Raw genomic sequence first — 22,944 nt, 5'->3', positions numbered from 1 at the left:
TTTTCCTGACATATGCATTGTCTGCTGACTGGGGATCACCAGACAATGCTGAAGGAGGTGAAAAGGCAAAGCAGACAGGCTAGTTTGACAGAGTGCAGTGACATATCACACAGAGTTTGAAACACCTGGCAGCGCATTCTCCCTGCTGTAAAAATGATGCCTAAGAAAGCTTAGAAGTCCTTGGAGGCACTGAGAGCGATGGGTTTGGCGAGTCCTTGGATAAAGTTCTGCTCTTTAATCATGTGTTTATAATGAAAAAAAAAAAGTAAACAAAACAAGCACATTCATAACAACAAAGCATAAAAGCATACCTCAGAAGGGTAAAATGCTGATGTCACCTGAAATCATGGCAGCATTCTGACTTGTAAAATGGCTGCTTGATTTTAGTGTAATTACCAATGGAAATACTGGCCTGTAATATCGTACCTCCAAAGGAAGCTGCATGAGGGATTGGGAATGTAATGAAAATGGAAATATAAAGGAAGCAATGCAGGGAAAACAAACAACCAAACTATTTACATAATTAGGAAGCTCAGCATAAAATATGACCTTGTTGGTAAACACATTACAAGTACAAATAGTTCCTTGTGTCTTTGGGCAGTACTGACAAGTATAAAAGACCATACAGCACCAGGCTCCCTCATCCACTTCTCTTGCCTTCTCTTCCTTGGTGAACAAGGTGGGCTGCAGTGACGTTCTCTTGATTCTGACTTCTCTTTCTCTGCTTTTCCTCTTGCTGTTCTGGCCTCCATTTGGTGGATTCCTCCTTGAAAACTTCAGTGTGAGCCTTGCTGCATAGCTGTGCTCAGACGAGCTCTGCTCTGATAGAGAATGTGGGGGGAGGTGGGGAAAGCTTTGGGCATGGATCCTCTGCTGAAGGTTTTCTGGGTCTGGACTGACAAGCCCACTCTGCCAATGCACTGCCTACCCCTGCTTCCAGCCTATGCCTCTCCTCAAAATCAGAATGCCTCCAGGCTGTTGCTAACGCTGTCTGTGTTTTGCCGGTTCTGTCTCTAGGTCGACCTCCATCCCTCAGCCATGTCCTGCTACGATCTGTGCCGTCCCTGTGGCCCAACCCCTCTGGCCAACAGCTGCAACGAGCCCTGTGTGCGCCAGTGCCAGGACTCCCGGGTTGTGATCCAGCCCTCTCCTGTGGTGGTGACCCTGCCCGGACCCATCCTCAGCTCCTTCCCCCAGAACACCGCCGTGGGCTCCAGCACCTCTGCTGCTGTTGGCAGCATCCTGAGTGAGGAGGGAGTGCCCATCTCCTCTGGTGGCTTTGGCATCTCTGGCCTGGGCAGCCGGTTCTCTAGCAGGAGATGCCTGCCCTACTAAGGATGAGGTGAAGACAGAGCTGTTGGATAGTGTTTCCAGATGGGCTGAGCACCCATGCCCTCTCCTGCAAGTCTGAGAGGGAAACCAGGGTGCCAGCATTTCCTGTCAGCAATTCGCTTCTCTCATTTTATTCTCATCATCAGGAATCATTATTGAGCCTGCTGTTCTTTGCCTTGGGGTTATCCTGTAGCAACTGCAGATGGCCCAGCTTCTGCCTCTCACCAAGAGAGGAAGGAACACATGCATCCCATTCTGGTGAATAGGTGTCAGTGGACCAGCTGCCCTCATAGCAGCCGGGACCTGATCCTTTCCATCACACAGTGCTTTATTTCTGTCTTCAAACTCAATAAATGATACACTGCATTGTAATCTCAGTCTCCTTGTATTCCTTCCATGTTGGGAAGACTGATAAATTGTCTAGGGGTTGATGTGATATTTTAGGAAGGAGAAGAGTGAGTACTTCTGGTCCTAACTGGATCTCCTTTCCACAAAGAGTATTATGTTATCCTCAAGGCACATGAGTGCCGCAGGGGAACAGGAGAGAAGCGAACAGGTATTTAATTTTGCAGGATATGCCAAGACTGTCCAGGTACTCTCGCAAATTTATACACACAAGGAAGTAAGATCTTCATGGTGTCTTTCAGCTGAAAAAGCTAACATTTTAATTGCCAGAATGTATTTTTGTGAGGCCAGTGCCAAGAGGCAAAGCTCTGACTGGAGAATTCGAGACAAAGAGGATTCCTCTGCACATCCCTCCGCCAAGCTCATCTAGAGTAATCCTCAAAGTTGAGAGAGTCCCATAGAAGACAAAGTGAGGAAAACACTGATGAATTCTGAGCCCCACTTTGATTTGTTTCTACACATACATCTTGATCGTGTAGAGTATAATGCCTCACAGCATAATCTAGAATCTCAGAGTTTATCTTCTCACATCTGAGGACACGGACAACATTTGTGGTATTGGTTGTATGCACTTCAGAGTGTAGAAATGGAGTGAGCACAATGGATTGTGGAGTGCTTACAATCACATCACTGTGCACTGAAGGGAAGTGTTTCTGGAGCTGCACACACGACTACTCCAAAATTCTCATTCAGTGCTGAACAGGCTGTGGCTGTGGAGGACCCAACCCAGGGTTCATTTTGTCCTTCCACACATGCCTCAAGCTGAGGAGCCTGAGGAGTGGTGCGCTACCAAATTTTCTTAGTCCTCCTTCCCACTCTCTTTTCCTCCCCAGCCCCTGATTTGCTCCTGTCACTCTGATCCAGCCTCCAATAACTACAGGGCAACCTCTGGTGCCGTTGTTCATTCATCTGTCTTTGAGAGTGCTCATGGAGCTCTTGAACAAGGTACTGTGTTCAGTGGAAATCCTACCAAGCATTTGTTTGTGCCTTCTGGACCATCAATCTGGACAGCCAAAGCACATGCTGTGACAAAGACATGGGCAGGTGGATAGAAACTTATCATTTGCCTATGTGTGCCATTGTCTTTGGGATTCCCTCTAGATTAGGAGAGGTCTTGAGCAAGGTGACATTGGAGGGCAATACTCTACATTCGCTATTCTTGTTACTATGCTATTTCAGGAGGCCTGGTATGAAGGAGGGAAGTGGCCAAGAAGAGCCAGAGCCATTCCTGCCAAGGGCAGTAATTAATTTGATAGAGATTCTCAAATCCAAGAGCAGAAGTGCCCTGACTGGAATGGTGATTTTATCAGAGTGTGAGTAAACGTAGTTATAGAATGAGGATACTGGCCTTGAGACACTGAAGATCAGCCTGAAGCTTCAAGGTTAGGGGAAGAAGATCCCCAATCATTGAGACCGTGTTAAATCACTGCCCCCGAGCCACAGTCTGACATCTCCTGGAGTGCTGAGAAAGTTATTGTCACTGGCTGTATCATCTGCTTGTGCCAACGTGTGGATATACCTGGAAATATTTTGAACTGCAGTGCAGTCACTTGAGAGGAATGTGAATGATAGAATGGGTGTGACAGGAGATGGGAAACAAATCGGTAGCGTTACTAGAAATTAATAAAGACAACGATTTCTGTAAAGGTCAGTATTTTGCATGAAAGATGAGCTGTTTGTAAACAGATGTGTCCAAAGCATGCTCTGTGCCTGGAGCGCGTTAAGCCAGTATAAAAGACCATCTGGCACCAGGCTCCTTCATCCACTTCTCTTGCCTTCTCCATCTTGGTGAACAAGGTGAGCTGCAGTGTTCTCATTCTCATCTTTCTCTGCTTCTCGTCGTTATTCTCTCCTCTGCTGAGCTGATACCTCCTTGAAAAGTATGGAGTTAGCGTTCCCTGCTCATGGTGCTCTAACCATCTCTGTTCTGCATGCCAGTGTTGGGAAAGTAGGAGAAGACAACGGGCTGTCTCTGTTGGATCTCATGTGGGCCTGGACTGCAAATCTGTCTCCGTCTCCACACTGCCTGTCCTAGCACCAAGCCTGGGCCTCCTCTGTTGGTAGCAGGCCTCCAGGCTGATGTTCATGTTGCCTGTGTTTTTCTTGTCCTCTCTCCAGGTCGACCTCCATCCCTCAGCCATGTCCTGCTACAGACAGTGCCATTCCTTTGGCCCAACCCCGCTGGCCAGCAGCTGCAACGAGGTCAGTGTGAGCCATGGCCAGGACTCCCGGGTTGTGATCCAGCCCTCTCCTGTGGTGGTGACCCTGCCCGGACCCATCCTCAGCTCCTTCCCCCAGAACACCGCCGTGGGCTCCAGCACCTCTGCTACTGTTGGCAGCATCCTAAGTGAGGAGGGAGTGCCCATCTCCTCTGGTGGCTTTGGCTTCTCTGGCCTGGGCAGCCGGTTCTCTGGCAGGAGGTACCTGCCCTGCTAAGGATGAGGTGCATGTGCCATGAGCCCATTGCCCAGGAAGCCCAAAGCCAGGCATTGAACTGAAGACAGTGCTGCTGGCCAGTGTTTCTAGATGGGCTGAGCACCCATGCCCTCTCCTGCAAGTCTGAGAGAGATGCTAGGTTGCCAGCTTTTTCTGTCCAGGAACATGACTAGCAGATGTCTTCTTCTTATGCTTTCATCTCATCATCACCACTTCATCTTGTGTCCAGCTCTTCATTGCCTTGGGTTTATCTTGTAGCAAGTACAGAGGACCCTGCTTCTTCTCCCTCTCTCCATGTGAGGGAGGAAGACCTGCATCCCATTCTGGTGAATAGGTGTCTGTGGACCAGCTGCCCTCATAGCAGCCGGTGCCTGATCCTTTCCATCACACAGTGCTTTATTTCTGTCTTCAAACTCAATAAATGATACTCTGCATTGTAATCTCAGTCTCCTTGTGTTCTTTCCATGTTGGGAAGACTGATAAATTGTCTAGGGGTTGATGTGATATTTTAGGAAAGAGAAGAGTGAGTACTTCTGGTCCTAACCGGACCTCCTTTCCACAAAGAGTATTATGTTATCTTCAAGGCACAAGAATGCTAGAGGGGAGCAGGAGAGATGTACGGGTATTTAGTTTTGCAGGATATACCAAGAGTGTCCAGGTACTCTCAGAAAATTGTATACACAAGGAAGTAAGTGTTTCCTAGTGTCTTTCAGCTGATGAAGCCAAAATTTTAATTTTCAGAATGTATTTCTGTGAGGCCAGCACACAAAGATGCAAAGCTCTGGCTAAACGTTATGGGTCAAAGAGGATTTCTCTGCACATCCCACCTCCAAACTCATCTACCTAATCCTCAAATTGTTGAGAGAGTAAAAAAATAGTCAAAGTGAGGAAAACACTGATGAATTCTGAGCCTTACTTTGATTTTTTTACGCATACATCTTGATCAGGTAGAGTATAATGCCTCAAAGCATAATCTAGAATCTCAGAGCATATCTTCTCACATCTGAGGACACGGACAACATTTGTGGTATTGGTTGTATGCGCTTGAGAGTGTAGAAATGGAGTGAGCACAATGGATTGTGGAGTCCTTACAATCACATCACTGTGCACTGAAGGGAAGTGTTTCTGGAGCTGCACCACTGGACCTCTCCAAAGTTCTCATTCACGAGTTGAACAGGCTGTGGCTGTGGAGGAGCCAACCCAGGGTTCAGTTTGTCCTTCCACACATGCCTCAAGCTGAGGAGCCTGAGGAGTGGAGCATCACCAACTCTGATTCTTCCTCCTTCCCACCCTATTTTTCTCCCCAGACCCTGATTTGCTTCTGTCACTATCATCATGCCTCCAGTAGCAACAGGGCATCCTCTGGTGCCATTGCTCATCCATCTGCCTTTGAGAGTGCTCATGGAGCTGTAGCATGGTACTGTGTTCAGTGGAAATCCTACCAAGCATTCGGTTGTGCCCTCTGGGCCATCACTCTGGATGCCTAAAACACAAGTTGTGACAAAGACATGGGCAGGGGGGACACAAAGCATTTGCCTACGTGTGTCATTGTCATTGGGATTCCTTCTAGATTATGAGATGTCTTGAGCAAGGTGACATTGGAGGGTAATACTCTACATTCGCTATTCTTGTTACTATGCTATTTCAGGAGGCCTGGTATGAAGGAGGTAAGTGGCCAAGAAGAGCCAGAGCCATTCCTGCCAAGGGCAGTAATTAATTTGAGAGAGATTCTCATATCCAAGAGCAGAAGTGCCCTGACTGGAATGGTGATTTTATCAGAGTGTGAGTAAACGTAGTTATAGAATGAGGATACTGGCCTTTAGACACTGAAGATCAGCCTGAAGCTTCAAGGTTAGGGGAAGAAGATCCCCAATCATTGAGACCGTATTAAATCACTGCCCCCGAGCCACAGGCTGACATCTCCTGGAGTGCTGAGAAAGTCATTGTCACTGGCTGTATCATCTGCTTGTGCCAACGTGTGGATATACCTGGAAATAATTCAGGCTGCAGTGCAGTCACTTGAGAGGAATGTGAATGATAGAATGGGTGTGACAGGAGATGGGAAACAAATCGGTAGCATTACTAGAAATTAATAAAGACAGCGATTTCTGTAATGGTCAGTATTTTGCATGAAAGATGAGCTGTTTGTAAACAGATGTGTCCAAAGCATGCTCTGTGCCTGGGGCACATTAAACCAGTATAAAAGACCATCTGGCACCAGGCTCCTTCATCCACTTCTCTTGCCTTCTCCATCTTGGTGAACAAGGTGAGCTGCAGTGTACTCGTTCTCCTCATTCTCTGATTCTCTTCTTGTTATTCTCTCCTCCGCTGAGCTGATACCTCCTTGAAAAGTCTGGTGTGAGCCTTCCTCTTTGGTCGTGGTCTAACCATCTCTGTTCTGCATGCCAGTGTTGGGAAAGTAGGAGAAGACAACGGGCTGTCTCTGTTGGATCTCATGTGGGCCTGGACTGCAAATCTGTCTCTGTCTCCACACTGCCTGTCCTAGCACCAAGCCTGGGCCTCCTCTGTTGGTAGCAGGCCTCCAGGCTGATGTTCATGTTGCCTGTGTTTTTCTTGTCCTCTCTCCAGGTCGACCTCCATCCCTCAGCCATGTCCTGCTACAGTCAGTGCCATTCCTTTGGCCCAACCCCGCTGGCCAGCAGCTGCAACGAGGTCAGTGTGAGCCATGGCCAGGACTCCCGGGTTGTGATCCAGCCTTCTCCTGTGGTGGTGACCCTGCCCGGACCCATCCTCAGCTCCTTCCCCCAGAACACCGCCGTGGGCTCCAGCACCTCTGCTACTGTTGGCAGCATCCTGAGTGAGGAGGGAGTGCCCATCTCCTCTGGTGGCTTTGGCTTCTCTGGCCTGGGCAGCCGGTTCTCTGGCCGGAGGTGTCTGCCCTGCTAAGGATGATGTGCATGTGCCATGAGCCCATTGCCCAGGAAACCCAAAGCCAGGCATTGAACTGAGGACAGTGCTGCTGGCCAGTGTTTCTAGATGGGCTGAGCACCCATGCCCTCTCCTGCAAGTCTGAGAGAGATGCTAGGTTGCCAGCTTTTTCTGTCCAGGAACATGACTAGCAGATGTCTTCTTCTTATGCTTTCATCTCATCATCACCACTTCATCTTGTGTCCAGCTCTTCATTGCCTTGGGTTTATCTTGTAGCAAGTACAGAGGACCCTGCTTCTTCTCCCTCTTTCCATGTGAGGGAGGAAGACCTGCATCCCATTCTGGTGAATAGGTGTCAGTGGACCAGCTGCCCTCATAGCAGCCGGGACCTGATCCTTTCCATCACACAGTGCTTTATTTCTGTCTTCAAACTCAATAAATGATACACTGCATTGTAATCTCAGTCTCCTTGTATTCCTTCCATGTTGGGAAGACTGATAAATTGTCTAGGGGTTGATGTGATATTTTAGGGAAGAGAAGAGTGAGTACTTCTGGTCCTAACCGGACCTCCTTTCCACAAAGAATATTATGTTATCCTCAAGGCACAGAATGCTAGAGGGGAGCAGGAGAGATGTACGGGTATTTAGTTTTGCAGGATATACCAAGAGTGTCCAGGTACTCTCAGAAAATTGTATACACAAGGAAGTAAGTGTTTCCTAGTGTCTTTCAGCTGATGAAGCCAAAATTTTAATTTTCAGAATGTATTTCTGTGAGGCCAGCACACAAAGATGCAAAGCTCTGGCTAAACGTTATGGGTCAAAGAGGATTTCTCTGCACATCCCACCTCCAAACTCATCTACCTAATCCTCAAATTGTTGAGAGAGTAAAAAATAGTCAAAGTGAGGAAAACACTGATGAATTCTGAGCCTTACTTTGATTTTTTTATGCATACATCTTGATCAGGTAGAGTATAATGCCTCAAAGCATAATCTAGAATCTCAGAGCATATCTTCTCACATCTGAGGACACGGACAACATTTGTGGTATTGGTTGTATGCGCTTGAGAGTGTAGAAATGGAGTGAGCACAATGGATTGTGGAGTCCTTACAATCACATCACTGTGCACTGAAGGGAAGTGTTTCTGGAGCTGCACCACTGGACCTCTCCAAAGTTCTCATTCACGAGTTGAACAGGCTGTGGCTGTGGAGGAGCCAACCCAGGGTTCAGTTTGTCCTTCCACACATGCCTCAAGCTGAGGAGCCTGAGGAGTGGAGCATCACCAACTCTGATTCTTCCTCCTTCCCACCCTCTTTTTCTCCCCAGACCCTGATTTGCTCCTGTCACTCTCATCGTGCCTCCAGTAGAAACAGGGCAACCTCTGGTGCCATTGCTCATCCATCTGCCTTTGAGAGTGCTCATGGAGCTGTAGCATGGTACTGTGTTCAGTGGAAATCCTACCAAGCATTCGGTTGTGCCCTCTGGGCCATCACTCTGGATGCCTAAAACACAAGTTGGGGCAAAGACATGGGGAGGAGGGACACAAAGCATTTGCCTACGTGTGTCATTGTCATTGGGATTCCTTCTAGTTTACGAGAGGTCTTGAGCAAGGTGACATTGGACTCTTACATTACTCTACATTCGCTATTCTTGTTACTATGCTACTTCAGGAGGCCTGGTATGAAGGAGGGAAGTGGCCAAGAAGAGCCAGAGCCATTCCTGCCAAGGGCAGTAATTAATTTGAGAGAGATTCTCAAATCCAAGAGCAGAAGTGCCCTGACTGGAAAGGTGATTTTATCAGTGTGAGTAAGCGTAGTGATAGAATGAGGATACTGGCCTTGAGACACTGAAGATCAGCCTGAAGCTTCAAGGTTAGGGGAAGAAGATCCCCAATCATTGAGACCGTGTTAAATCACTGCCCCCGAGCCACAGGCTGACATCTCCTGGAGTGCTGAGAAAGTCATCGTCACTGGCTGTATCATCTGCTTGTGCCAACGTGTGGATATACCTGGAAATAATTCAGGCTGCAGTGCAGTCACTTGAGAGGAATGTGAATGATAGAATGGGTGTGACAGGAGATGGGAAACGAATCGGTATCGTTACTAGAAATTAATAAAGACAGCAATTTCTGTAATGGTCAGTATTTTGCATGAAAGATGAGCTGTTTGTAAACAGATGTGTCCAAAGCATGCTCTGTGCCTGGGGCGCATTAAACCAGTATAAAAGACCATCTGACACCAGGCTCCTTCATCCACTTCTCTTGCCTTCTCCATCTTGGTGAACAAGGTGAGCTGCAGTGTTCTCGTTCTCGTCTTTCTCTGCTTCTCGTCTTGTTATTCTCTCCTCCGCTGAGCTGATACCTCCTTGAAAACTCTGGAGTTAGCGTTCCCTGCTGATGGTGCTCTAACCATCTCTGCTCTGCATGCCAGTGTTGGGAAAGTAGGAGAAGACAACGGGCTGTCTCTGTTGGATCTCATGTGGGCCTGGACTGCAAATCTGTCTCCGTCTCCACACTGCCTGTCCCTGCACCAAGCCTGGGCCTCCTCTGTTGGCAGCAGGCCTCCAGGCTGATGTTCATGTTGGCTGTGTTTTTCTTGTCCTCTCTCCAGGTCGACCTCCATCCCTCAGCCATGTCCTGCTACAGTCAGTGCCATTCCTTTGGCCCAACCCCGCTGGCCAGCAGCTGCAACGAGGTCAGTGTGAGCCATGGCCAGGACTCCCGGGTTTTGATCCAGCCCTCTCCTGTGTTGGTGACCCTGCCCGGACCCATCCTCAGCTCCTTCCCCCAGAACACCGCTGTGGGCTCCAGCACCTCTGCTACTGTTGGCAGCATCCTAAGTGAGGAGGGAGTGCCCATCTCCTCTGGTGGCTTTGGCTTCTCTGGCCTGGGCAGCCGGTTCTCTGGCAGGAGGTACCTGCACTGCTAAGGATGAGGTGCATGTGCCATGAGCCCATTGCCCAGGAAGCCCAAAGCCAGGCATTGAACTGAAGACAGTGCTGCTGGCCAGTGTTTCTAGATGGGCTGAGCACCCATGCCCTCTCCTGCAAGTCTGAGAGAGATGCTAGGTTGCCAGCTTTTTCTGTCCAGGAACATGACTAGCAGATGTCTTCTTCTTATGCTTTCATCTCATCATCACCACTTCATCTTGTGTCCAGCTCTTCATTGCCTTGGGTTTATCTTGTAGCAAGTACAGAGGACCCTGCTTCTTCTCCCTCTCTCCATGTGAGGGAGGAAGACCTGCATCCCATTCAGGTGAATAGGTGTCTGTGGACCAGCTGCCCTCATAGCAGCCGGTGCCTGATCCTTTCCATCACACAGTGCTTTATTTCTGTCTTCAAACTCAATAAATGATACACTGCATTGTAATCTCAGTCTCCTTGTTTTCCTTCCATGTTGGGAAGACTGATAAATTGTCTAGGGGTTGATGTGATATTTTAGGAAGGAGAAGAGTGAGTACTTCTGGTCCTGATTGGGTCTCCTTTCCACAAAGAGTATTATGTTATCCTTAAAGCACAGGAATGCTAGAGGGGAACAGCAGAGATGTACGGGTATTTAGTTTTGCAGGATATGCCAACTGTCCAGGTACTCTCATAAAATTTTATACACAAGGAAGTAAGGTTTTCCTAGTGTCTTTCAGCTGATGAAGCCAAAATTTTGATTGTCAGAATGTATTTCTGTGAGGCCAGCACACAAAGAGGCAAAGCTCTGGCTGGACATTTTGAGTCAAAGAGGATTCCTCTGCACATCCCACCTCCAAACTCATCTACGTAATACTCAATGTGTGGAGAGACCAAAAGAAGTCAAAGTGAGGAAAACACTGATGAATTCTGAGCCCTGCTTTGATTTGTTACTACAAGTATGTGCTGATCAAGGGGGGGTATAATGGCTAGGAGTGGAAGCTAGAATCACAAATATTGTGTTCCTACCTCTGAGCACTCGGACAGCATCCACTGGCTGGAAACACTTCAGAGTGAAGAAAGGAAGTGAGCACGATGCATTGTGGAGTCCTTACAATCACATCACTGTGCACTGAAGGAAAGTGTTTCTGGAGCTGCACCACAGGACTACTCCAAAGTTCTCATTCAGGAGCTGAACAGGCTATGGCTGCGGAGGACCCAACCCAGGGTTCATTTTGTCCTTCCACACATGCCTCAAGCTGAGGAGCCTGAGGAGTGCAGCATCACCAACTCTGATTCATCCTCCTTCCCACCCTCTTTTTCTCCCCAGACCCTGATTTACTCCTGTCATTCTCATCCTGCCTCAAATAGTAACAGGGCAACCTCTGGTGCCATTGCTCATCCATCTGCCTTTGAGAGTGCTCATGGAGCTGTAGCATGGTACTGTGTTCAGTGGAAATCCTACCAAGCATTGGGTTGTGCCCTCTGGGCCATCACTCTGGATGCCTAAAACACAAGTTGTGACAAAGACATGGGGAGGAGGGACACAAAGCATTTGCCTACGTGTGTCATTGTCATTGGGATTCCTTCTAGTTTACGAGAGGTCTTGAGCAAGGTGACATTGGAGGGCAATACCCTACATTCCCTATTTTTGTTACTATGGCTCTTAAGGAGGGGTGGTATGAAGGAGGGAAGTGGCCAAGAAGAGCCAGAGCCATTCCTGCCAAGGGCAATAATTGATTTGATAGAGATTCTCAAATCCAAGAGCAGAAGTGCCCTGACTGGAATGGTGATTTTATCAGAGTGTGAGTAAACGTAGTTATAGAATGAGCATACTGGCCTTTAGACACTGAAGATCAGCCTGAAGCTTCAAGGTTAGGGGAAGAAGATCCCCAATCATTGAGACCGTGATAAATCACTGACCCCGAGCCACAGGCTGACATCTCCTGGAGTGCTGAGAAAGTCATTGTCACTGGCTGTATCATCTGCTTGTGTCAACGTGTGGATATACCTGGAAATAATTCAGGCTGCAGTGCAGTCACTTGAGAGGAATGTGAATGATAGAATGGGTGTGACAGGAGATGGGAAACGAATCGGTAGCGTTACTAGAAATTAATAAAGACAGCAATTTCTGTAATGGTCAGTATTTTGCATGAAAGATGAGCTGTTTGTAAACAGATGTGTCCAAAGCATGCTCTGTGCCTGGGGCACGTAAAGCCAGTATAAAAGACCATCTGGCACCAGGCTCCTTCATCCACTTCTCTTGCCTTCTCCATCTTGGTGAACAAGGTGAGCTGCAGTGTTCTCGTTCTCGTCTTTCTCTGCTTCTCGTCTTGTTATTCTCTCCTCCGCTGAGCTGATACCTCCTTGAAAACTCTGGAGTTAGCGTTCCCTGCTGATGGTGCTCTAACCATCTCTGCTCTGCATGCCAGTGTTGGGAAAGTAGGAGAAGACAACGGGCTGTCTCTGTTGGATCTCATGTGGGCCTGGACTGCAAATCTCTGTCTCCTTCTGTCTCCGTTTCCACACTGCCTGTCCCTGCACCAAGCCTGAGCCTCCTCTCTTGGCAGCAGGCCTCCAGGCTGATGTTCATGTTGCCTGTGTTTTTCTTGTCCTCTCTCCAGGTCGACCTCCATCCCTCAGCCATGTCCTGCTACAGACAGTGCCATTCCTTTGGCCCAACCCCGCTGGCCAGCAGCTGCAACGAGGTCAGTGTGAGCCATGGCCAGGACTCCCGGGTTGTGATCCAGCCCTCTCCTGTGGTGGTGACCCTGCCCGGACCCATCCTCAGCTCCTTCCCCCAGAACACCGCCGTGGGCTCCAGCACCTCTGCTACTGTTGGCAGCATCCTAAGTGAGGAGGGAGTGCCCATCTCCTCTGGTGGCTTTGGCATCTCTGGCCTGGGCAGCCGGTTCTCTGGCAGGAGGTACCTGCCCTGCTAAGGATGAGGTGCATGTGCCATGAGCCCATTGCCCAGGAAGTCCAAAGCCAGGCATTGAACTGAGGACAGTGCTGCTGGCCAGTGTTTCTAGATGGGCTGAGCACCCATGCCCTCTCCTGCAAGTCTGAGAGAGATGCTAGGTTGCCAGCTTTTTCTGTCCAGGAACATGTCTAGCAGATGTCTTCTTCTTATGCTTTCATCTCATCATCACCACTTCATCTTGTGTCCAGCTCTTCATTGCCTTGGGTTTATCTTGTAGCAAGTACAGAGGACCCTGCTTCTTCTCCCTCTCTCCATGTGAGGGAGGAAGACCTGCATCCCATTCTGGTGAATAGGTGTCAGTGGACCAGCTGCCCTCATAGCAGCCGGGACCTGATCCTTTCCATCACACAGTGCTTTATTTCTGTCTTCAAACTCAATAAATGATACACTGCATTGTAATCTCAGTCTCCTTGTTTTCCTTCCATGTTGGGAAGACTGATAAATTGTCTAGGGGTTGATGTGATATTTTAGGAAGGAGAAGAGTGAGTACTTCTGGTCCTGATTGGGTCTCCTTTCCACAAAGAGTATTATGTTATCCTCAAGGCACAAGAATGCTAGAGGGGAACAGGAGAGATGTACTGGTATTTAGTTTTGCAGGATATACCAAGAGTGTCCAGGTACTCACAGAAAATTGTATACACAAGGAAGTAAAGTTTTCCTAGTGTCTTTCAGCTGATGAAGCCAAAATTTTATTTGTCAGAATGTATTTCTGTGAGGCCAGCGCACAAAGAGGCAAAGCTCTGGCCAGACGTTATGGGTCAAAGAGGATTTCTCTGCACATCCCACCTCCAAACTCATCTACGTAATGCTCAATGTGTGGAGAGACCAAAAGAAGTCAAAGTGAGGAAAACACTGATGAATTCTGAGCCTTACTTTGATTTGTTACAACATGTACATGATCAAGGGGGGGTAAAATGTCTAGGAGTGGAAGTTAGAATCACAAATATTATATTCCTACCTCTAAACACACAGACATGGACCCTTGGCTGAAAACACTTCAGAGTGAAGAAATGGAGTAAGCACGATGCATTGTGGAGTCCTTATAATGACATCACTTTGCACTGCACCAAAGGACTCCTCAAAAATTCTCATTCAGGAGCTGAACATGCTGTGGCTGTGGAGGAGCCAACCCAGGGTTCATTTTGTCCTTCCACACATGCCTTAAGCTGAGGAGCCTGAGGAGTGGTGCGCTACCAAATTTTCTTTGTCCTCCTTCACACCCTCTTTTCCTCCCCAGCCCCTGATTTGCTCCTGTCGCTCTGATCCTGCCTCCAATAACTACAGGGCAACCTCTGGTGCCATTGTTCATTCATCTGTCTTTGAGAGCGCTCACAGAGCTCTTGAACAAAGTACTGTGTTCAGTGGAAATCCTACCAAGCATTTGTTTGTGCCTTCTGGACCATCAATCTGGACAGCCAAAGCACATGCTGTGACAAAGACATGGGCAGGTGGATAGAAACTTATCATTTGCCTATGTGTGCCATTGTCTTTGGGATTCCCTCTAGATTACGAGAGGTCTTGAGCAAGGTGACATTGGAGGGCAATACTCTACATTCCCTATCCTTATTACTATGCTACTTCAGGAGGCCTGGTATGAAGGAGGGAAGTGGCCAAGAAGAGCCAGAGCCATTCCTGCCAAGGGCAATAATTAATTTGAGAGAGATTCTCAAATCCAAGAGCAGAAGTGCCCTGACTGGAATGGTGATTTTATCAGAGTGTGAGTAAGCGTAGTTATAGAATGAGGATACTGGCCTTTAGACACTCAAGATCAGCCTGAAGCTTCAAGGTTAGGGGAAGAAGATCCCCAATCATTGAGACCGTGTTAAATCACTGCCCCCGAGCCACAGGCTGACATCTCCTGAAGTGCTGAGAAAGTTATTGTCACTGGCTGTATCATCTGTTTGTGCCAACGTGTGGATATACCTGGAAATAATTCAGGCTGCAGTGCAGTCACTTGAGAGGAATGTGAATGATAGAATGGGTGTGACAGGAGATGGGAAACAAATCGGTAGCATTACTAGAAATTAATAAAGACAGCGATTTCTGTAATGGTCAGTATTTTGCATGAAAGATGAGCTGTTTGTAAACAGATGTGTCCAAAGCATGCTCTGTGCCTGGGGCACGTAAAGCCAGTATAAAAGACCATCTGGCACCAGGCTCCTTCATCCACTTCTATTGCCTTCTCCATCTTGGTGAACAAGGTGAGCTGCAGTGTTATCATTCTCGTCTTTCTCTGCTTCTCGTCTTGTTATTCTCTCCTCCACTGAGCTGATGCCTCCTTGAAAACTCTGGAGTTAGCGTTCCCTGCTGATGGTGCTCTAACCATCTCTGCTCTGCATGCCAGTGTTGGGAAAGTAGGAGAAGACAATGGGCTGTCTCTGTTGGGTCTCCTGTGTACCTGGACTGCCAAGTCTGTCTCTGTCTCCATACTGCCTGTCCCTGCACCAAGCCTGGGCCTCCTCTCTTGGCAGCAGGCCTCCAGGCTGATGTTCATTTTGCCTGTGTTTTTCTTATCCTCTCTCCAGGTCGACCTCCATCCCTCAGCCATGTCCTGCTACAGACAGTGCCATTCCTTTGGCCCAACCCCGCTGGCCAGCAGCTGCAACGAGGTCAGTGTGAGCCATGGCCAGGACTCCCGGGTGGTGATCCAGCCTTCTCCTGTGGTGGTGACCCTGCCCGGACCCATCCTCAGCTCCTTCCCACAGAACACCGCCGTGGGCTCCAGCACCTCTGCTACTGTTGGCAGCATCCTGAGTGAGGAGGGAGTGCCCATCTCCTCTGGTGGCTTTGGCATCTCTGGCCTGGGCAGCCGGTTCTCTGGCAGGAGGTGCCTGCCCTGCTAAGGATGAGGTGCATGTGCCATGAGCCCACTGCCCAGAAAGCCCAAAGCCAGGCATTGAACTGAGGACAGTGCTGCTGGCCAGTGTTTCTAGATGGGCTGAGCACCCATGCCCTCTCCTGCAAGTCTGAGAGAGATGCTAGGTTGCCAGCTTTTTCTGTCCAGGAACATGACTAGCAGATGTCTTCTTCTTATGCTTTCATCTCATCATCACCACTTCATCTTGTGTCCAGCTCTTCATTGCCTTGGGTTTATCTTGTAGCAAGTACAGAGGACCCTGCTTCTTCTCCCTCTCTCCATGTGAGGGAGGAAGACCTGCATCCCATTCTGGTGAATAGGTGTCTGTGGACCAGCTGCCCTCATAGCAGCCGGTGCCTGATCCTTTCCATCACACAGTGCTTTATTTCTGTCTTCAAACTCAATAAATGATACTCTGCATTGTAATCTCAGTCTCCTTGTGTTCCTTCCATGTTGAGAAGACTGATAAATTGTCTAGGGGTTGATGTGATATTTTAGGAAGGAGAAGAGTGAGTACTTCTGGTTCTAACCAGACCTCCTTTCCACAAAGAGTATTATGTTATCCTCAAGGCACAGAATGCTGCAGGGGAAAAGAGTGGTGAACGGATATTTAGTTTTGCAGGATATGCCAAGAATGCCCAGGCATTTGCAAATTTATATGTAAAATGAAGTATTGTTTTCATAGTGTCTTTCAGCTGATGAAGACAATACATTAGAGGAGTGGAGCATCACCAACTCTGATTATTCCCCCTTCCCATCCTCTTTTCCTCCCCAGCCCTTGATTTGCTCCCATCACTTTCATCCAGCCTCCAATATCTACAGGGCAACCTCTGTTGCCATTGCTTATTCATCTGTCTTTGTGAGTGCTCACGGAGCTCTTGAACAAGGTACTGTGTTCAGTGGAAATCCTACCAATCATTCGGTTGTACCCTCTGGACCATCAATCTGGACGGCCAAAGCACATGTTGTGACAAAGACATGGGCAGGTGCATAGAAACTTATCATTTGCCTATGTGTGTCATTGTCATTGGGATTCCTTCTAGATTACGAGAGGTCTTGAGCAAGGTGACATTGGACTCTTACATTACTCTACATTCGCTATTCTTGTTACTATGCTACTTCAGGAGGCCTGGTATGAAGGAGGGAAGTGGCCAAGAAGAGCCAGAGCCATTCCTGCCAAGGGCAGTAATTAATTTGAGAGAGATTCTCAAATCCAAGAGCAGAAGTGCCCTGACTGGAATGGTGATTTTATCAGAGTGTGAGTAAACGTAGTTATATAACGAGGATACTGGCCTTGAGACACTCAAGATCAGCCTGAAGCTTCAAGGTTAGGAGCAGTAGAGCATTAGTCTTCGAGATCATGTTTAATCATGGACCTCGAGCCACAGGCTGACATCTTCTGAAGTGCTGAGAAAGTCATTGTCACTGGCTGTATCATCTGTTTGTGCCAACGTGTGGATATACCTGGAAATAATTTGAACTGCAGTGCAGTCACTTGAGAGGAATGTGAATGATAGGATGGGTGCGACTTGAAAGGTCAAATAAAAAGGTTGCATTACTATAAATTAGAAAAGGTGCCAATTTCTGTAATGGTCAGTATTTTGCATGAAAGATGAGCTATTTGTAAACAGATGTGTCCAAAGCATGCTCTTTGCCTGGGGCGCATTAAACCAGTATAAAAGGCCATCTGACACCAGGCTCCTTCATCATCTTCTCTTGCCTTCTCCATCTTGGTGAACAAGGTGAGCTGCATTGTTCTCGTTCTCATCTTTCTCTGCTTCTCTTCTTGTTATTCTCTCCTCCGCTGAGCTGATGCCTCCTTGAAAACTCTGGGGTGACCCTTCCTCTTTGGTCATACTCTCACCATCTCTGCTCTGCATGCCAGTGTTGGGAAAGTAGGAGAAGACAATGGGCTGTCTCTGTTGGGTCTCCTGTGTACCTGGACTGCCAAGTCTGTCTCTGTCTCCACACTGCCTGTCCCTGCTCTCAGCCTGGGTCTCCTCTCCTGGTGGGCTTTTTGCGAGGCTGGTATTCATGTTGTGTGTGTGTCTTCCCTTCCCCCTCTCCAGGTCCACCTGCATCCCTCAGCCATGTCCTGCTACAGTCAGTGCCGTCCCTGTGGCCCAACCCCGCTGGCCAACAGCTGCAACGAGCCCTGTGTGCGCCAGTGCCAGGACTCCCGGGTTGTGATCCAGCCCTCTCCTGTGGTGGTGACCCTGCCCGGACCCATCCTCAGCTCCTTCCCCCAGAACACCGCCGTGGGCTCCAGCACCTCTGCTGCTGTTGGCAGCATCCTGAGTGAGGAGGGAGTGCCCATCTCCTCTGGTGGCTTTGGCATCTCTGGCCTGGGCAGCCGGTTCTCTAGCAGGAGGTGCCTGCCCTACTAAGGATGAGATGGATGTCCCATGAGCCCATTGCCCAGGATGCCCGAAGACAGGCCTTTGAATAAGAATGATGCTGCTGGCCAGTGTTTCCAGATGGGCTAATCAGACTTGCACTCTTCTGAAGAGAAGAGCTGGAAGCCAGCATGCCAAGCTTGACTGGAAATGCTGCCTGCAGATGTCTTCCTCTTCTCCTGCATTTTACACATCATCATGAATCCATATTGTCTCCTTTTGTCCTGTACTATGGATTCATCCTGAAGCAAGTTGCGATGGCTTTGCTTCTTCTCCTCCTCTTCTTTTGGGAGGGCACTTGTGAATCTCATGGTGGTGAAGGGCCATCTGAGTGCTAGCTTCCTTCATAGAAGCATGGGCAAGACCATTTCTATCATGTGCTGCTTTGATTTCTTCTTTAGTCTGAATAAAATTTATGCTGCATTGTAATCTCAGTCATTTTGTGTTCCTTCCTTGTTGGGATGCCCAATCACAGTCTTCACTGGGAAATGGGATATGTTGAAGTGTAAATATCAGTTTGCAGAATGATAGAATTGATAGGGTTGGAACGGACCTCAGGGGTCCACCTTAGTTGAACCACCCTGCTAAATTATTGTCCCTGGAAAAGTCTGCAGAGGAAAAAATTCAGGTGGGCCTGGATATGTTGAGATAAGAGACTACCAGCTCTCAGGGGTCTTACACTCCCACTTCAGTGTGAGTTTTGCATCCAGAACGTACCTCTATGCCTGCAGACCACTTTCTGAAATAGTAAGGAGTATGAGACCTCCACATTCGATTCTCATTTGCAAGTAGATCCAACATGCTAAACATGTCAATTTTATCGAGTATCTATTTGACATTGGCAGTTCCAAGGAAGAAATAAAGATAATCTCCCGGCTGCAGTTCTACCCACTTTTTGTGCCTTCTTCCCCACACTGGAAGATAACTATCATCGGAGAGTGAAGTACGCTGTCATGTCTGTGGCTGGAATGTGGCAGTCCAACGAAGTCCTCCATTTACCTTTAGAGGCATATGCGGCAGGTGTCCTGTGTCATAGGTGCATAGGAGATATTCTCTTCAGTCACATCAGTGATCTGAGAGCTGCCAGTGGCCCATGGGCCCTCCTCACACTCACCTGAAGTCTTCCACCACACCCCCTGACTCAGGTCAATTGACCCAGGGCCTCTATTACAGCTCTGCCCTGAGGCTTTTGCCTTCTCTGCAGCTCAGCGGCAGCAGTCTGGTTCTGCTGTTGTGCCACAGGTCACCTTATGCTCGATCGTGTTCCCCTTGGTCTGGATGCACAGTTGCCTGGTGCCTTCCCAGCTCGCCCATGAGTCTGTGTTTATTTTCTGTCCCTGCTTGGGAATGCTGACCCATGCTACTGTCATTGGATCTGACCCTGTGCTGTGCCCTGACTTCCTGCCTGCCATCAGTGCTGCTGCACCGCTGTGAACCTGATTGTTGAGCTGGTGTCTGGTGGACCCGTCTGGCATTTTTGCATCTCCCTTGTTCCTGTAATGTGCAATGAGGGCCATTGCTGGTGTGACTCCTGGCTTCCATTATCTTCATCTTCCTAAATGAGGCATTTGGTTGTGCCTGTGTGATTAGAGAGTTTCCTGTGCCTGTTGGAGTCCCAGCGTAGTTGCCGAGGGCATTTTGTCTCTGCTGTGGGATAAGGGGCTGGCTAGAATCTGAGGTGTGTATGTCAGATTTTGTACACCAGGCAGTCGCTCTCCCTGAGCACACATGCTTCCATCCAGCACTGCACAGAGCTTGATGTCCTCCTTAGACATATATTCTTAGGATGGCCCTAATACGTGCTTCTGTCCCAACTGCCCTTGGTGGCTCTCCCAGACCTCCCTTGTTTCTTGGTGGATGTGTGTGGCCTGGAAATGTTGTTGTGTGTTTGTTGGTGTGTGCAATTGTGTTCGGAAGCAAGGGCAAAGCAGGATGCAAGGCATGAACATTGTGCTGCTGGAGAACCACCATATTTTTGCCCAGTTCTTGTGTTTGATTGTGGTGGACTTCATAATTTCTGACTATTGGTCAATTAATGTTTGGTTACACAACTGCAATGTTCTTTCCTATGGAACATTCCTATCGTAGTGTCAGGGGACATCTCACAGCTGTGGACAGAGGGGAGAGGAACAACAGTGAGGCAGACATCTCCTGAGAGCAGTGCTTGATCTAGTTGAATGGCTAGAGCCAAAAGCAGAACAGCCATGGTTGGAGTGCTCACAGATGAGGTGAGCAGATGGATGGGTGAAGTGAAGTCTGTGCTCATCTTTGCATGTGATCCTTGTTCAGAGTTTGACCTTTAAGGCCACTCTTGCAAGGAAATGAGGCCTCATGCATTAGGGAAAAGCTTAAAGGCAAGGCGCTGGGGAATGAGAGGCTGGCACCAGCTGACAGCATTGGCCATCTCCTTCCCCTTGCCTTCATCTTCTCCTGGTGCTTTTGAGTTCCTTCCTCAGAAATGCTTAGGCCTCTAATTCTGTCACTTGAAAGGAGCTTGTGTGGCAAAATGGACGTATCATGAACAAGGAAATGAAAAGGGAGCGTTGCAGAGAAGAGAAATAAGGCATCAATTTCTATAATTGTGTTGTTTTGCATACAAACGGGCTTGGTGTACTACAGCTACAAATGCATTGGTTTCCTCTGGGCCTGGGGCGGTCCCTACCAGTATAAAAGCTTGTCCTGCACCAGATTCCCTCATCCACTTCTCTTGCCTTCTCCTCCTTGGTGAGCAAGGTGAGCTGCAGTGGCCTTCTACTCACTCTAGTCTTTCTCCGTTTTTTCTCTTTCTCTTCTTGCCCTCATGGAGTACAGGGCTTGGAGCGCGTCTTCCTCCTTGATGGGGCTACCACTCATTCTGTTCTTATTTCCAGTTTTTGGGGAGGTTGGAGAAGGTCTTGGGCTGTCTCTTCTGGGGTTCTTGGAGACCTGTGCTGCCAAACGTTTCTCTGTGCCTGCTCTGTATGTCCCTCCTCCCCTGCCTGTTCCTCCACTCCTGGTGAGTAGGCCTCCAGGCTGCTGCTCATGATACCTGTGTTTTGCCTGTTCTCTCTTCAGGTCCACCTCCATCCCTCAGCCATGTCCTGCTACGATCTGTGCCGTCCCTGTGGCCCAACCCCGCTGGCCAACAGCTGCAACGAGCCCTGTGTGCGCCAGTGCCAGGACTCCCGGGTTGTGATCCAGCCCTCTCCTGTGGTGGTGACCCTGCCCGGACCCATCCTCAGCTCCTTCCCCCAGAATACCGCCGTGGGCTCCAGCACCTCTGCTGCTGTTGGCAGCATCCTGAGTGAGGAGGGAGTGCCCATCTCCTCTGGTGGCTTTGGCATCTCTGGCCTGGGCAGCCGGTTCTCTAGCAGGAGGTGCCTGCCCTACTAAGGATGAGGTGGATGTGCCATGAGCCCATTGCCCAGGAAGCCCGAAGACAGGCCTTTGACTAAGAATGATGCTGCTGGCCAGTGTTTCCAGATGGGCTAATCAGACTTGCACTCTTCTGAAGAGAAGAGCTGGAAGCCAGCATGCCAAGCTTGACTGGAAATGCTGCCTGCAGATGTCTTCCTCTTCTCCTGCATTTTACACATCATCATGAATCCATATTGTCTCCTTTTGTCCTGTACTATGGATTCATCCTGAAGCAAGTTGCGATGGCTTTGCTTCTTCTCCTCCTCTTCTTTTGGGAGGGCACTTGTGAATCTCATGGTGGTGAAGGGCCATCTGAGTGCTAGCTTCCTTCATAGAAGCATGGGCAAGACCATTTCTATCATGTGCTGCTTTGATTTCTTCTTTAGTCTGAATAAAATTTATGCTGCATTGTAATCTCAGTCTTTTTGTGTTCCTTCCTTGTTGGGATGCCCAATCACAGTCTTCACTGGGAAATGGGATATGTTGAAGTGTAAATATCAGTTCGCAGAATGATATAATTGATAGGGTTGAAACGGACCTCAGGGGTCCACCTTAGTTGAACCACCCTGCTAAATTATTGTCCCTGGAACAGTCTGCAGAGGAAAAAATTCAGGTGGGTCTGGAATATGTTGAGAGGAGAAGAAACCACCAACTCTCTGGGCTGCTATTTCTGATGCACTGATAATCCCACTTCAGTGTTGAGTTTTGCTTCCGGAACGTACCTCTATGCCTGCAGACAACTTTCTGAAGTAGTATGGAGTATGGGACCTCCACATTCAATTCTCGTATGCAGGTAGATCCAACATGCAAAACATGTCAATTTTATCGAGTATCTGTACGACAGTAGCAGATACAAGGAATAAATAAAGATCAGGGCTGCAGTCCTGCCCACTTTTTGTGCCTTCTTCCCCACACTGGAAGATAACTATCATCGGAGAGTGAAGTAAGCTGTCATGTCTGTGGCTGGCATGTGGTATTCTGTTTTACTCAACCTCAAGAGGTGATGCCTGCAGCCAGAGGAAGTCCTTCCTTCTCTTCTGGGGGCAGATTCAGCAGGTGTCCTGTGTCTCAGGTGCACAGGAGATGTTCTTTTCAGCCACATCAGTTCTCTGAGAGCTGCTGGTGGCCCATGGTCTATCCTCATACTTACCTGCTGTCTTCCAGCATACACACTGACTTTGTCCAATTGACACAGGGCCTATTACAGCTCTGCCCTGAGACAGATTACAATGTCCTTTTCTATGAAACATTCCTATTGTGGAGTCAGAGGGCCTTTCTCAGCTGCTGACAGAGGGGAGAGGAACAACAGTGAGGCAGACGTCTCCTGAGAGCAGTGCTTGATCTAGTTGAATGGC

At 48.5% G+C, this 22,944-nt stretch overlaps 6 protein-coding genes across 6 annotated transcripts in view; all 6 read left to right on the top strand.

The window, feature by feature from the left end:
* LOC136056703 (scale keratin-like) overlaps positions 1 to 22,944 on the top strand; it is a 211,789-nt gene that overhangs the window by 132,810 nt on the left and 56,035 nt on the right. The window lies entirely within an intron of this gene.
* LOC136056669 (feather keratin 2-like) lies at positions 3,509 to 4,607 on the top strand. The gene is made up of 2 exons (XM_065748963.1): positions 3,509 to 3,534; positions 3,856 to 4,607. Exon 2 carries the CDS (start codon positions 3,877 to 3,879, stop codon positions 4,171 to 4,173), a length of 297 nt encoding a protein of 98 aa, XP_065605035.1. The 5' UTR covers positions 3,509 to 3,534; positions 3,856 to 3,876; the 3' UTR covers positions 4,174 to 4,607.
* LOC136056681 (feather keratin 2-like) lies at positions 6,414 to 7,520 on the top strand. Its single transcript, XM_065748983.1, has 2 exons — positions 6,414 to 6,439; positions 6,763 to 7,520. The coding sequence occupies exon 2, from the start codon at positions 6,784 to 6,786 to the stop codon at positions 7,078 to 7,080; it is 297 nt and encodes a 98-aa protein (XP_065605055.1). The 5' UTR covers positions 6,414 to 6,439; positions 6,763 to 6,783; the 3' UTR covers positions 7,081 to 7,520.
* Positions 9,323 to 10,426, top strand: LOC136056685 (feather keratin 2-like). Its single transcript, XM_065748988.1, has 2 exons — positions 9,323 to 9,345; positions 9,669 to 10,426. The coding sequence occupies exon 2, from the start codon at positions 9,690 to 9,692 to the stop codon at positions 9,984 to 9,986; it is 297 nt and encodes a 98-aa protein (XP_065605060.1). The 5' UTR covers positions 9,323 to 9,345; positions 9,669 to 9,689; the 3' UTR covers positions 9,987 to 10,426.
* LOC136056668 (feather keratin 2-like) lies at positions 12,221 to 13,339 on the top strand. Its single transcript, XM_065748962.1, has 2 exons — positions 12,221 to 12,246; positions 12,582 to 13,339. Exon 2 carries the CDS (start codon positions 12,603 to 12,605, stop codon positions 12,897 to 12,899), a length of 297 nt encoding a protein of 98 aa, XP_065605034.1. The 5' UTR covers positions 12,221 to 12,246; positions 12,582 to 12,602; the 3' UTR covers positions 12,900 to 13,339.
* LOC136056599 (feather keratin 4) lies at positions 20,905 to 22,003 on the top strand. Its single transcript, XM_065748885.1, has 2 exons — positions 20,905 to 20,926; positions 21,248 to 22,003. Exon 2 carries the CDS (start codon positions 21,269 to 21,271, stop codon positions 21,563 to 21,565), a length of 297 nt encoding a protein of 98 aa, XP_065604957.1. The 5' UTR covers positions 20,905 to 20,926; positions 21,248 to 21,268; the 3' UTR covers positions 21,566 to 22,003.

The sequence above is a fragment of the Cyrtonyx montezumae genome, unplaced genomic scaffold (genome assembly GCF_038088225.1).
Source record: "Cyrtonyx montezumae isolate F1298 unplaced genomic scaffold, pur_monq_1.0 scaffold_57, whole genome shotgun sequence".
Lineage (NCBI taxonomy): Eukaryota > Metazoa > Chordata > Aves > Galliformes > Odontophoridae > Cyrtonyx > Cyrtonyx montezumae.
The sequence above is the reverse complement of the archived record's forward strand: the minus strand, read 5'-3'. Positions and strand labels throughout refer to the sequence as shown.

Bases quoted from the DNA above. Each gene is read 5' to 3' on its own strand.
- LOC136056685 (XM_065748988.1), top strand. From the start codon at position 9,690: ATGTCCTGCTACAGTCAGTGCCATTCCTTTGGCCCAACCCCGCTGGCC.
- LOC136056599 (XM_065748885.1), top strand. From the start codon at position 21,269: ATGTCCTGCTACGATCTGTGCCGTCCCTGTGGCCCAACCCCGCTGGCC.
- LOC136056681 (XM_065748983.1), top strand. From the start codon at position 6,784: ATGTCCTGCTACAGTCAGTGCCATTCCTTTGGCCCAACCCCGCTGGCC.
- LOC136056668 (XM_065748962.1), top strand. From the start codon at position 12,603: ATGTCCTGCTACAGACAGTGCCATTCCTTTGGCCCAACCCCGCTGGCC.
- LOC136056669 (XM_065748963.1), top strand. From the start codon at position 3,877: ATGTCCTGCTACAGACAGTGCCATTCCTTTGGCCCAACCCCGCTGGCC.